The 15,455-nt window shown below is 35.4% G+C and overlaps 1 protein-coding gene across 2 annotated transcripts in view; it reads right to left on the bottom strand.

Annotated features, from left to right (window-relative positions):
* The window catches only part of FANCC (FA complementation group C), a 61,247-nt gene extending 46,063 nt beyond the window's left edge, over positions 1-15,184 (bottom strand). The window contains exons 1-3 of one of the 2 annotated variants that reach the window (XM_054004180.1): positions 15,019-15,184; positions 13,396-13,483; positions 7,607-7,701 (exon numbers count right to left, since the gene is read on the bottom strand). In XM_054004180.1, the coding sequence (XP_053860155.1) occupies positions 7,607-7,701; positions 13,396-13,483; positions 15,019-15,183 (348 nt within the window). In that variant the 5' untranslated portion in view covers position 15,184. The remainder of the gene's footprint in view (positions 1-7,606; positions 7,702-13,395; positions 13,484-15,018) is intronic. The other variant, XM_054004181.1, reaches the window with a different exon arrangement.
* Between the last annotated feature and the right edge of the window lie 271 nt (positions 15,185-15,455).

Raw genomic sequence — 15,455 nt, 5'->3', positions numbered from 1 at the left:
TGCCCGTCACTGAGGACCTGGTGTGGCAATCACTGGACTCACAGCTGACCTGGTGTTTGTCACTGGACTTGCTCTGCTCTACTTGTGCAACTATGCCATTTCTGTGTCAAGGCACAGCTAACCTGCCTTCTCCTCACCTACAGCTCCTGGCTCACCTTCCCCTGTGTAGCAGCCTATCTTCACACCAACTGCGGCAGTGTCACTGAGCTACTCTCAACTGTCCCTGAAATACAATGGTCTCAATACTCAATTTCACTAGGTGTCACTACTAAGTCTTGCCAGTTAGCCCCTCTATTGAATACCCTCAGATCTTACATGGATTAAGAGCTGATCTACATTTTGCCTCATTGAATTTTTTCCAAATGCTTACTGAATTTTCCAGCCAACGGCAATTCTGTTGGGAGTCTGAATTTACCTTTGTAAATGCGATAATTAAGAGCTGAAAAGTGTTTCATTTCTGAATTTATTTACAGACCTTTTGGCCACAACTGGTTTATTATTATTATGTAAGATGAAGCTCTGTTTTCACAAAAAAAAAAATGCACAAGCATTTTACTGCATGAATGAGGTCAGTGGAAGACTAGGATTTCTTACTCTTGCTTTTGTTAGGCCCATGGCACAAATAGCACCATTCTCCCATTTTAACTGACATGACTGCAGCCTCTGGGTTTTTTTGCAGAGATGGTCACCAAAACTGAGGATTCAATTTCATGAATTTTTTATTCCATTCTGGTTTGAAAACCTTTCAAGATCTGCACAGATTGCTTCTTGAGGAGTTTTGCACAAGAGTACATAACATAAGGATGTTTCAGGCCACTTGATGAAGGATATTCAGAAGATTTTTTATACAGTGCATCCACATGCATGATATTCTTAGTACAACCCATCTTGCTCTACTCTTCTCCACAGGTATGTTACACAGGTATGTTATGCCTGTGCAAGCCCCTTTGTGCTTGTTTCACTCAGCTCAGGAATTCTGCTTCTTTCAAAAATTACTTGGAGCTTCTGACTATATGCACTTATTTATATGCAGCTTTCCCTATGGTAAGGGCTGAACTGGAACTGTTTTTCTAAGAGCAAGCCCAATGTTATAGAAACCTAATATCTGGCACCAGCCAGAAACTTCCCTTTTTGTGTTATTATCACATAGTCTCTTCTTATATATTTAAATGAGTAATCTTTCATTTGTGTTGGGTTGGCTCTGTATATTGCCAAAAACTGTATATTGTATACAAAAATTGTATACAAAAATTTGTATATTACCTGTTATTCTACAGAACAGATGGCCTTCAGGAAAGAGTCACAGAATATATGGACCTCTTCAGGTTTGTTCTGCACTTTGACTAGTACTCTACTGAATTGGAAGATTTTTTTTTTGGTCCACTGTCGCAGCTTCTGGCAAAAGTTATTCAGTTTCATCACGTATTTTTGTATCTGCATGCCCTTTCAGTTTACCTTTTTTTTCCATCTCTGTCAAATTTGCTTTGATAAGTGGCCCTGACAAAACGAGTGTTCAATTTTTCAATGCTTTTGATTTGACTGACATAACCTTTTTTGTTTTCTTTTGGCTCTAATTGTCCAATTGGTGCTTGATAAATACAACCAATCAGAACTTTAGTCTGTATCTGCTAACATGTAGCTCACCACTTGTTCCAAATTCTAATTTACACTATGATCTCTTGGCTGTGAGTCAGCCTTTAAGACTGGCATTTGTTGGATCCAATTCTGATGGCTTATCAACTTAGAAATGACATTAAAATCTGCATTTCCCACCCTGTCCATAGGATATAAGCCCATGTGAGATTAAAAATTGGATTAAAATTTTCATGAATGTTAAAAACATTAATAATTGCATAGCATAACAATAAAATTTCTAAAAATACATTGCTCCAGTGCTTCAAGGCTTTAACCGATCATGAATTATAGGAATAACCTAAAAAAACTCCAAACATAAACAACACAATATGACAAAAGGGATCACTAGCCTGTAATTACTCAGAATCTCTTGTGTGTTCAGAAAAGCCTCCAGAACAGGCAACCATTAGCAGCAGGAAATATGGAAACTGTTCTTTTTTATGAGACATGTTTATTTAATGATTGCTCTTAGTTTTAACTAAGAAAGGAAAACCTTTGAAATGCAGAACAGCTGAAGATAATGTATATGTACAAGAGCTAATTCCCAGTTTTTATTTTCACCCTCTGCTCTGATGAGACTCCACCTGGAACACTCCATCCAGCCTGGGGTCCTCAACACAGGAGGGACATGGACCTGCTGGACAGAGTCCAGAGGAGGGACACCAAGATGATCAGAGGGATGGGGGCACCTCTCCTGTGAGGAAAGGCTGAGAGAATTGGGATGAGCCTGGAGAAAAGAAGGCTTTGGGGTGACATAATTGTAGCCTTCCAGCACCTGAAGGGAGCCTACAAGAAAGATGGAGAGACTTTTTATGAGAGCATGTGGTGACAGGACAAGGGGAAAGGGATATAAACTAAAACAGAGTCGGCTTAGATTTGATATTAAAAAGAAATTCTTAACTGTGAGGGTAGTAAAGCACTAGCACAGGTTTACCAGACAAGCTGTGGATGTTCCAATCCTGGAAGTTTTCAAGCTGTGGATGGAGCTCTGAACAACGTGGTCTAGTGGGACTTTTCCAACCCAGGCCATTCTACGTCAAGTTTAACAAATTATCAGCAACCCACCATACAATACTGCCTTTTTATCAGAACACATGCAGGGAACACCTGGAAAATGCCACAATAACATTACACTGGGTTAACCCCTAACAGCACCTAAGTTACACCCCTGAGCAGGCAGGGATGCGTGCAGGACACAGCGGTGGGCACTTAGGGCAGAGATCGCCATCTCCTGGATCCGAGCGGGCCGGGTCTCGCAGCGGACCGCGCCTGTGCTGATGCACTGAGGAAGGCTGGCTCCTAACGAGAGACCACACACAGAAGAATGCGTGATTCGTTGTACCTGGCACTGTGGGGAAAGTCTCACAACCACAGAAAATAAACTCATGAAAGCAGCAGCAACAATTAAAAAAAAAGGTAACAGAATGAATTAAAACATGGGAGCAGCAAACCAAGAAATATGATGAGAGAGATACTACAAATATTCAGAATAGATTGGTTAGTTTGTCCTTAAATAATACAAATTAGTTACTAGGAAACCGTGTAATAAGGAAAAACAAAAGAGTGGAAATACAGAAAAATCTGTGCTCTTCAGAATACTACTTGTAATTTTATAACAGTGAGAGAAGGAGGAAGTGAGAGAAAAGGAATAGCCATTTCTTTATGCTTCTTTTTACTCAAGCTATTTGCATGGTGAGTTTTTCATTGTAAGTACTTCAGAACCAAGGTTTGAAGTGTTCATACGTAAACTGTTCACGTATACTCTTTAATATAACAGATCCTTGGATAGAAAGCTCTAAGTGCTAAAAACCCTCTTAAACATCAAGAATCAGCCACTATCAAAACAAGTGACAATACAGACAGAATTCTTCCACATCTGTGGAAAAATTATGGGCAGAAAAATAAAAAACTCAGTTCAACTGAATGCACTGTGAATATAGCAAAGAAGATAATGAAATTAATTTTCTTATTAGTGAGGATCCTGAACTGTTGCCAAAAATGTCAGTAATCTTAACACAGAATTCTCACTACTGCAATCAACATTAGAAACTAAGAGTCAAAACAATGCCACACGATAAGGGCAGCAGGGAAGGTGGCTTCTAAACTTGAGACTACAATTAAAATAAATGTTCATCTTTCCTTGGAAGTGTATTTCTTAGAATGCTGTGAAATAGAAAACTGGGTACATATTAATATAAAATGAATATTTGCATACCTGTATGTAATAGGAAGAATGCCATCTACTGGTCGACAAAAATATAAACCACTGTTTCTAAGTTAGTAAACAGCTGTCATAATAGGCAACAATGTTGTCATTACTATGTTCTACAAACAACAGTGTCCAGTTTCAAACTCTGCCTCACGTATTCAGCATACTATATTTTAGCAAATACATGTAAGCCATATATCCTACAACATAAGCTTCTACCCATAAAACAGACCCATAAAAGCAGCAAATACAATTGTCTTATTTTAAGGTCTTAACACCTTACTGCAGCCTACAAGTATTTAAAGGGGGCTCATAAGAAAGATGGGGATAGACATGGTCACACACAGGATACAGATTTGCAAAAGAACTATACATTTTCAGAAAGGTAAATTCGGCCAAGGCAAAAAAAAACACTTCTAAAAACATAGGGCAAACCTTAGAGGTCTTCCAGTCCTATGTTTATGCTTTTATGTATATACTGTCTTGTTCCTTTGTATTTGTTTGAGGGATAGTAAAGCACTGAAAAAATAAATTGGAAAAGAAAAAGAAGAGCAAAATTTAAAAAATATATTAACTTTCTGGTTCACCTCATGTGAAAAGAGATGGACTGTAACACTCTCATAAGTATGTATGGCCTTCCAACACAATACACTAAAAGCAGTATAGGAAATAAATTCCAGAGACATAAACAATTCATAAATACAGCTCATAAATGGAGAGCAGAGAAGAAGGTGTGGCCAAGCTAATAAAAAGGAAACCTGCTTCAGAAAAGCTCTCATTTGCAGCAATGTGATTACAAGAGTAATGTGCAGTGAAAGGAAGCTGTTCTAGCCACACCACAGAGAAGTCTATCTTAAAATCATATGCACTTCACAGCTCCAAAAATCTCTGCTCAGAGAAGGCCAGCAGGATAAACTAAAAAAAACTTTCTTAGAGACAGGTTTCACCAGGTCATGATTGTTTTTATTAGTGAGAAATCTGTGTCAGCATGTATCTTGGCTTCCTGTGCTGTACTTGGCTTTATAAAGGACCTATGTAACCTGGATTCCAACACTAAGGCTCAGAGTCATAAACAAAGCAAAAAATATCTACCATTTTTAAGTAGCATCTAATCCTAGAAACAGTCTACATTGCACACTTTAATTAAATGTCACTAAATTTCTTTTCACATTTTATTCTTTTAAAGGACTTACCAACCTGCATACTCTTAGTTTGAGATTTGTAGTAATAATGCATTTCAAGTGGGTAGCTACCCTTCTTGCCATCAAAAACAACATAGCTTTTCTACAACAATGGCAGAGAAGTTAAAAAGTAACCTAGCATTAAATACATTCAAGATTAAATGCATTTTTTGCAACTTTGAAAATGCAATTTAGTAGCTAAAAACAAAAGACTTGAGATCAGCCCTCCTATCAATGACCTTATCTATAGATGCACTGAAAGGCCCCAGTACCCCTCAGGAACTCACACCTGCCACCAACAAAAAAAGCAAGGTGTAATTTCATAATTAATGTACATAGCTATTAAAGCAAAGGGAAGAAGAGATTCAACACTAACTTGACCAAATAATGTAGATTTCTAATTAGACACAACTTTGCATTTTGTTGTTTTTTAAAAATATAAATCATTATCACAGATGGCAAAAGAAAACCCTCAAGAGTAGCAAAACATTACATTTAAGTTCTTCTGTAAAAACAAGCATGATAGTCCTTATTGTATCACAATTGCTGGTGACTGGAATGACAGTGATGATCAGGAAAGGTAAATAAAACCACTTTCTTCAAAAAGTTTTGTGATGACACCCACTGGGCACTAAAAAACTGAGAAGAAATTCTACTAATTACAGAAAGCAAGTTAATAATACCCTCTAATTTAATCCTAACCGTATTCTCATATGGTACTACAGTCACTTTAGACAACCAGGTAAGTGCTGAATAATGAAAGTAGCTAGTAAGACATGTTTGTGTTTTGAATTCCTTCACACTCTCTTTCTCTAACCTTTAAGTTAACCCAAAAAGTCACAGTGGCTATTACGGGTGATTGAAACACACAGAGGTGGAAGAATTTCTGCAGATTACAGGGCCGTTTGAATCAAAACCTTGACATGTTAGTTTCAATATAAGACAAAATCAGCAGCCCCACCTCCATCCATCGCCAACTATTTGTTCCTGCTTACCTGATATTTTTTCTTATATCAGCATCAATTCAGTTACATGAATCAGATGAGTCAGAAGTTGTAGATTAAGACAATTGAGGTTTTTTTTCCTGTCTGTAGTAGATTGTCTGGGTACAACTCTCCCCCACCACTTAACATTATTAACACACATGTTATTAACACGGCTCATTAATGCATATGTATATGCTATGCTACTAAAAAGCAAAATGGACAAATTTTGCTCTGTTTAGTAACTAACTGCATACTGTGCCTCTCCTATTTCATTACAAAGAATACAAAGAATCAGCAAGACTACATTTGAAAAGGCAGAGGGTTGTTTTTTTCTTGGTCAATTTACTTTGGTATTCAAGCACTGCCACACTTTGAATTAAAAGTATACTAACCTCAGTAAAAGCCTCCTGAAAAACATTAAAGACAGGAAAAAAATAAGGGTGATTTTACTCTAGTATTAAATTGCTCAAATTTTCATGGTAGGTGGTACAGCCCACTAAACAGGTATATACGGCACCCAAGGCCACCTAATAGATGGTGAGAACATATTTCTAAGACTACTGCATTTGTATCAACAATAGTTGTTTACTAATATAAAAATGTGCATCATCATAATCATCATGAATTATTTTATAGTAATTCGTACATCGTAGTATTACATGCATACCTAGATAATATGACATACAAAATAAACCAGTAAGGAAGAAATTATCTACCTACAGAAATCTACAGAAGTATCTTCAGCTTTAGCAGAGCTGTACATAAATATTGATGAGGCTGCTACATTCTCACAAGTTGTGAGGACTAAAAGATTTTAAAAATCATATTAACAATTCCCTTTATATTTTCTACCATATTTTTATATGGAGCCATGGAAAGAGGAAGGACACAACAGAACTGCACCCTCAAATTAGTCAGCAATGTAAAATATTAAGCATCAATGTGCTGCATGCTATTGACATGCTAATGTGCTTTGTTAATTCAATGTGGAAATATGTAAAATATGAACAGATGTGCCATGCAAAACCCTAATTTTGGGACTAAAGTTAGATATTCATTATTCTTTAATTCACTAAATATAAATCCACACACAAGCACTGCCTCTTCCCTCTCTGACTGTCTAAAGAAAGTTTGGATACAATTAAATTCTTCATAGGCAGGAGATTAAACAAAACCAAAAAAGAATAAAAAAACCAGAAGAAATGTAAGTTGCTTTCTAAACAAACAATGACATTTTCCAGGTTATTTATTTTATCCTAACTGAAAGGTTCTTCATTTTTAATAGCAACACTTGCTTCCTTTCTGATTTGAGGTTGATGCTCATAATTCAAGGTTACTAGACCTGATGAATCTAGGAGGTTAAGAGCATCAGAACTATCACATGTAAAATACTTCATCCTTTTAAGATTTAAAACAAGACTAACACTGACTGTGTTATAATTAGAATAATATATTCTTCAACACAATATGTATGCAAATTGTGTTTGGAGCAGTTTCTTAAATGACAGAATGACAGTGTGTCTATGTTATAGATGTAGCACCTTTAAATCATCAATTTAATTCAAAGCAGTCCTGGGAAAGATTCATTCACTTACCCGTATCCAGCTGTTGGCCTTCAGTTCCACAGCATTCTGTGGTTCACTGCTGTACAGACAGCATAAGCACCACATCAGAGTCTTCTGGCTTTCATCTGTAGAGAAAAAAGCAAATAAAGATACACTCAGAGGGAAAAGAAAACCCCAAATAAAACACAGACAGAATTACACACAACAATCCCTATTCATCCACAAAATTGAGGCCCTAAATAGCAGCCTCAGCTCATTCTGCTTCTATTCTACCAGATTCATACCACACAGTTAATGTTAATCACTATATACATCTTGTGTAATCATTTCCTTCAACAGCAGTTTAAAAAGTACTGAAGTGTTCAGAATCTATACAATAGTTAAATGATCTTAAGAAACTTGCAAGACCTAGCAATTTATTCACAGAAAATAATACCTGAAGCTATATTCAAGGAACTTTCAACTCAGTAAATAATACCATAAATAATAGACAACAGTCTACAGTAGTAAAATAGTTTATTACATTGTGTAATATTACATTGTGTGTAAAGCTTGCACAACCCAAGTATGCTCAGTTATGAAAAACTAATAAGTATGTGAAGTATGAAATCATTCATAACTAGAATATAAATTGCCAAGTTCTCTGTAAAAATACAGAAAGTCTCCATGCCTCAGGAATATGCCATTTCTGCAGACAGCAGAATAGATAAATGAAGATGCAAAAAAATTCTATTCCAATTCTCTATTAAGGATCAGATTGGGTTTTATTTAATTCTAAGCCAGTGTTTGAAATTAGTTCCCTTCTTTAAGAATCTACTATAGAATGAGCACAACTCTCACTGCTCAGATGAACAGATGTTATAGAGGAGCTGATTATCTGAAGTAAGCAGTTGAAGAGCCATTTAACTCATGATTATTTCCCACAACTTTGTTTTCAATAGGCTTTGGTGGTTTTTTTCCTAATGTTCCTTGGAACATAATAAGATATTCTACAGTGAATTTAATGTCAGAACAAAACTGTGTGATTGAAATGAAAATTCTGAAAACTGGATGTAGTTCGGATATAATGTTTACTTAGTAAGCAATAAGCTTCTTGTTGAAAATAATACAAATAATCAATACTATCAGTTTTAGACATTATATTATAAGACAATTTGATTATCAAGCTGAACAAGTAAATTCTTTTGTTTTCTGTGTATTTCTTATCCAGGATGCAATACACAGTATTATTTAGGAGTGTTTTGTTGAGAAAGCCTGAGGAAAAAATAAAAGGTCTATAAAGTAATGCCTGTATTTTCACCAGGTGACCAGAGACGTTAACACTGATTTAAACCAGTATTCCTCAATAAATGTCCAACAAGCCTGGAGGCCATTACTGACCTCCCACTGACTAACATCTCTTCAACAGAAATGGTTTCCCATGCATACACTTTTAACCCACCACAGTTCACAGTACTCTGCCATTGTCTGTTTGGGGACTTGTTATAATATGGATTTTTAAAAGGTTAATAATTTTCTATGTTTTTTCTATGTAATTCTGAAGTTAAAGGACGCATCTTGCATACTGCTCAGCAGAAATTCTTAAACTCTGATTATATCCAACTGGCATTCAGATATCAGCACTAGTAGACAACTATCTCCTTCAAAAACACCTTTCATCTAAACCCTACTATGACATTATCTGGGAGGAAAAAATAATGAGTGGTTTATTTACTTAAATGACTAAATCATAGCAAATTCCTTCTTGGAAAATAAAGATTTTAAACATTATTAATTACTAATACTAAACGCTGCCGGATTACAAAGTCTGGTTTTTGACATACCCTTCGATTATATAAATTACACAGAAAAAGGGAAGAAGACATCAACTCCAAACCTCTTATCTCAAACAACATATATATAGTTCAAGTATTTCTTCTTTTGACTCATACAGTTTATAGTGTACGTCCACAATACATCAATAAGTAATTTTATTTAAATTTTGGTTTTCTTTTAACTTAAAAAATTAAGAAAAGAGGTGAAGAAATACATGTAACTGCTTGAATAAATTTCTGGATGAGAAATTTTTTTGTTAAACGTGATGACTTGCTGCATACTATAAAGCACTTTGCATGTATTGTTGCCTGTCAGAAATGCAAGTCAGTACGATGAAAGCTAAAATGATGAAAACAAAGCCTAGATAAACTGAGATGGCACACTTTGCCAGCATAATAAGTTTACACAGATTAACATAGATAGATTCAAACTTCATCCTCAGTGAAACCAACCTATGCTGGTCTCCTAGATAAATCAAAAGTTTCCAAAAAATAAGGAACTTGTATAACTTCAGATTTTCCTAGTTCAAAAAATTACTTTTTGACCAAAACTGAAGTAGCCTCCCATAACTGAAGTAGCCTGTGAAAAATAGGAAAAGGGCCCACACAACACTCTTGCTGATGTACCCCATGACATACTCTAAGGGAAACTCTTGGTTCACTGTTTTCACAGCTGCCCTGGAACAGGGGATGAAAGATGGGATGATTAGGACAGATCTTAAAATAATTACAGCAGCTGCAAAAGATAACCATATCAAAAGACCAAACACCTAGTGGTGGATTTTTTCCACCCAGCTTTCTAGCAACAGTAGTCTCGATGGAAAACCTATCATCATGATACACACTGAAAACCATTATCAGGATACAAACAAAGGCATTTGATCTTACTATGGCATGAAAAGCTGCCTAATACCCAAAGAACTAATTAATACATCCACAGAAATAAAATTAAAAACTCAAAGGTGGATATTCCAGCTCAAAAAACATTATCTACGACCTATCCATGGGACTCCTTTAGGGATGTTGACGTTGTATTCCAAAAACAAAACATCAACCAAAAAAGGGAAAAGAACCCTAAAGAAACAAAAAAGCAAACAAACAAAAAAGAACTGAAACACCTCAAACCAACCAACCAACCAATCAAAAGTCCAAACCTTTATGATCATTTTGTACTTCTTTCCTGCCAATCTCACAAAAAAAACCAAAACAAACAAACAAAAAAAAAACCAAACCAAACCAAACAAAAAAAAAAAAAAAAAAAAAAAACAAAACCAAAAAAAAACAAACAAACAAACAAACAAAAAAAACCAAAACAAAAAAACCAACAACACTACAGAGACAAAGAACAAAAAGGTATGTTTTTCTCTTAACACCATATAGTCTCAATCACCCCAAGCATAATCAGTTTATAAATACCCTGCGGACAGTTAGAAGAAAGAAAACCCTAATCTTACAGACAGAAATTTTATTTTTAGAGTTTGTTGTAAAATTTTATTGAAACAAATCACAAAATGTGGATTAGCCAAAACTGAACTTTCTGTTGAAATTAGTCCATTCACAAGCTTGCATGCTCATACACATATATTGACATATAGAGCCACCAAGAAACCTCCCAGCATTTATAGTATTAGTTTGGGATTCAAGACATTTGGGGTCAAAACTCAAACTGGAAAGGTTCTACTGAGAAGATAATGACACAGCCCACCAAAAAAAAAAAAAAAAAGAAAAAAAAAAAAACACCAAACAAACAAAACACCAAAACAAACCAAAAAACCCAAACCCACAAAAAAAAAAAAAAAAAAAACCCAAACAGAAAAAACATCACCACTGGAATTCCTAACCAAAACTGAATTCCTCCTGTATCCCTTGTGGTTCAGGACCACAGGTACAGCCATGAGATTTTCTTCAGTCGTGCTTCCCTCACATTAGCATTCTAAATAAGGCTAACTTGATCACCTCCTCCTCAGCAGTGTTTATGAGGAGATTATTCTCCTTCAGAGACTATGCTTCCTGCTCTGAGTGGTCAGCCGTGTCAGCTTCCAGCACCAACAGACATTCATCTAAGGTGATAGGTATTGTGGTTTGGACATGATGCAAAAGTATAACGTTTTTCCTGCTCCATTTTTTAGTATGAAAGACTGAATTGAACAAAATTAGTTTCTTCTTCTGTGAGGGTGGCCTGGTCTCAACACATGCCTGAATGAGCTATTTATCCAAATGAGAAATTATATGAAACTCACTTGAGAGTCAGCATCTGCTATAGCCAGCACTATCTTAAAGAATATTTTCAGAACCAATGCCAAACAAAATGAAAAACTGCTGAATCTAAAATGCCAGCAGTCCAAAGAGTGCTCAGGTGGCTCTAAGAAGAGGAAGTGGTGGGAATGTATAAGCAGACATCTTCAGGTTTGTTGATGTCAGAAAATCTTTAAGCATTAAAGTGAAGGATTCCATTTTGAGCAAGTAAAGCTCTCTGGCTTACTTGCCAATTGGAGACAAAAAAAAAAACCCTGTAGCATGACTTCATTGTCAAGCAAACTTCAGAGGTAAAGACCAAATTGCAGAAGTGCTTTTGCAGCTTCAGAAAATGCTGAAGGAACACAAAAAAGAGGAAAGAAGTAGAGGAAAACAAGAACGTACTGCTGGGATTTTTGTGAAAAGGAGCCAAAAGCAGACACAGATGGCTTTCAACTCTGATGAGAAATATAGGTGAAGCTACTTTCTATAATACAATATACTGTCAGCTCAAAAAAACTGACTGTCTGAAGACTTGCATATTCCAAACAAAAACTTAGAAGCAAAGTGTGTAAACATCCATAGTTACCAACATAATCAAAAACTATGATTAGAAGGGAAACCTCTCCATAATAAAAATACATCTATAAAGTATGAAAAGGCTTTTCCAAAAGCACATATTTGTTGCTCTGCAAAAGTGGTCTATATCTAAACCTATGGTTCCTTCTCAAATTTTGCTTTCAGAGGTGAAATGCTGACATTACACACATCTACTATGTGTTTTACAGACAAGTTCATTTTGCCTGTGCTTGGAGCTGTCTAGAAGACAAAGCCAAAACAGAAGATGTATGCTGTGCTTGACTTAGTAAGCCTTTCTTATTTATCTTTTCTTTCTCTTTTTTTATTTCTAGTTTTAATAAGAGCAAAAGACTGACAAAAAGTTATTTTAAGGGGTTCACAGGAAAGTTCAGAAACAGTTTTCTGCTTAAATGAGATCCCAAGTAATTTATCAAAATTTTAACATCTCAGTTCCTGAAAAACACATCAGAACTGTGATGACATAGAACAAGGAGTGTCTCCTCCCTCCCAACATTTTTCCTGCGCCAATTTATTTTCTCTTTTATATTCTCACCCACACACATATTCACCACCAGTAAGAGCATTTAGTTTTTCCATATGCCTTTTTTCCTATGTTACCACTTTACTGTTTTAATTTAGATTCTATATGCATTTTTACTAGCTAAGGATGTAGAGATGGGGGAAATACATCGTAAGGATTCAACAAAAACAAACATAATCATAACACAGACTAATTACAAAACACACGTATCAGGAAAGTTATTTCTTCTATCTTTGCATATATGAATATTCTGATACATAGGGAAAGAAACTTCTGTTCAAAGTAGTTTGAAGCACTGGATTTTGTACATTTTGAGACTCCAGCAAAATGTAATCAATACAACAAAAAATGAAAATGGAAATCGTGATGCACATAAACACTCACTGGGTTTAAAACCTACTGGTCCCAAGTCAAGATTCCATAACTAAACTAGGAAATCAATCAGATCCAAAAGTGAATTTAACATTTCTGAAGGTTATATATTTTAAATAACATGGATAGCCTTTTCTTCTCAAAATTTTACTTCCATAAAAAAGAATGCTGTGTTTTTATGGAAAAAAAAATCACAGCATATAACAACTCATATTTTCCTAATTTTTATAGAATAAAGTTTATGGAACTGCTGCAGAAATATCTTAACACATTCTTACCATATCCTATAACAAAAGGATTCCAACAGAGCCTTCCTAGAAGCTGTCCAATTAAAGGGAACTGCTGGATTGCTACAGTGGGACCCTGCTAAAACACAAAAACAAAAAAAAAGATAATAAATATACTACATCAAAAGTAGGTTAAGAGAACTGTTAATGATACACATTGTTGTAAATTACAATCCCAATTATTTTACTGTGAATTGCTCTGAAAGCAAAACACCCGCAGGTATGTAAATTTTCTATGTCATCATTCAAGTAAGTTAAAACCTACGTATTTCCTTACCTAATACTAAACTATGTTAGAAAATTTATTCATTTGCCTCACACCCAGCAAGCAGATCAGTATTAGTAACTAGGAAGTATATGATTTCATTGTATTAAAACCTAATTAACACACATTTTTATTGAGGGTCATTGTTATAATATACTGTCTCACAGTTTCTGAAGAAATTAATATCTACTATGGCATAAAATTATCTTTGTTACATTTGTTTGCTTTCTTCAAATTAATTTACTTAATGACAAGCCAGTAACAAACTGACATTTAACTTCTAACCAAATAGAAAGCACTTTCACTAGAAAAATAATAGACAATGTAGTTTATATACAGTCCTGTGTAAACAGTCTTATTTTTCCATTTTTGTAGCTTTACTATCTAATAAATGAAGGCTTTGAAAAATAGTGCTGTGCTGAGATAACATGAAAGTAGCAGGTATGATAACCATCTCCTGCTATTACAATAAATTCATTACACTGTCTCATGTTTGGGGTTAGACCAAGACTTTCTGGGGCCATATTCACGAAGTCCATTTCAGGCCATGCCTCGGATTACATGAAGTAGCAACATTTTTCTCCCTCTTACGGAAAAAGAAATATAAATATGGGAAGAAACTCCACTCCCCCAAAGCCCTTTACTTAAAATTTAACATTTAAGTCAGTTCAGAAACAAACCTCACTCTGCAGTCCACAGATAGGAATATTTTAAAAGAACAATTTCCATAAGAAGCAAGCATTATGCCATAATGCAGTACTTTTAAGGCTAATTATACTGAATATATACACTGAAAATTGATGCTCAGAAAAACATACTATCAACTAAACATGAACAACTACCTTTCTCAAGTGATTGTAGACAATAATTAAATTAATAAACAGAGCAGGCAGCAGTTTATGCCAGTGATCTGACCATGCTGCTAGAACTCACTGCGTGTGCCATAATACTGGGGTCAGCAGACCCTCTAAGATTTGAAAGATCAGTCACAGTTTTGCATATTAAGGCCTTTAAATCATCCAATTTATGACCTGACAACCAGAATCAAATTATTCTTTATTTAAAGAGTTTTTTTAAGAGGCTAGAGCATTGGCTGGGAAACTTCACATGACATCAACTGATCGGGAAGAAAAAGCCCCTTTCACAATAAATCAGGGAAACAGGAAGCACACTCCTGTTTGCATTACCTGTGACTGTTTCCCCAGTTTGCCCCTCTGATCCAGTAGTACCTTAGGCTAACAAGACAAACCTTTTTGCTGCTGTTACCTTCTGGTTTTGTCAAAACATGGTGCAGATTGTTTTGGAGGACCTCTTCAAAACAGGTCACTCTTCCTTCTAAAGTCACTTACCAAATGTTTTATTGTTTCATAAAGCTGATGTAGAAATTCCTGGAGTTGGGGCAAGTGAAGGCACACATCTTTCTGGGATTCCAAAGTAGTGGCTTGACCCCATTCAATAGCTTTATCCAACCAATACTCAAAGTTCAGTTTGGGCACTGTAGTGTCCTGAGCCATTCCACAATCCTGAAAAAAAGATTTTAATTCCACATCAGGCAGCACTGAACACTGGCTTCAAACCAAAAACAAATATACAGAGAGAGGACTTTTGCTACCATTTTTGTGTGCATACAAGAATGGGGTATAGGGAGTGTCTGTTTACATCTCCTAAGACTGGTAATTTGATTTGCAATATTAAGAAGTTAAATTAATAACCCCATCATTACAAAATAGCAAAGGGGGAAAATTCATCAGTAAATTATCTTAGAATAAATGTAACACCCATGTGT

This window comes from Vidua macroura, chromosome Z (genome assembly GCF_024509145.1).
Source record: "Vidua macroura isolate BioBank_ID:100142 chromosome Z, ASM2450914v1, whole genome shotgun sequence".
Lineage (NCBI taxonomy): Eukaryota > Metazoa > Chordata > Aves > Passeriformes > Viduidae > Vidua > Vidua macroura.
Note: the sequence above shows the minus strand (reverse complement) of the source record. Positions and strands in the feature narration are given on the sequence as shown.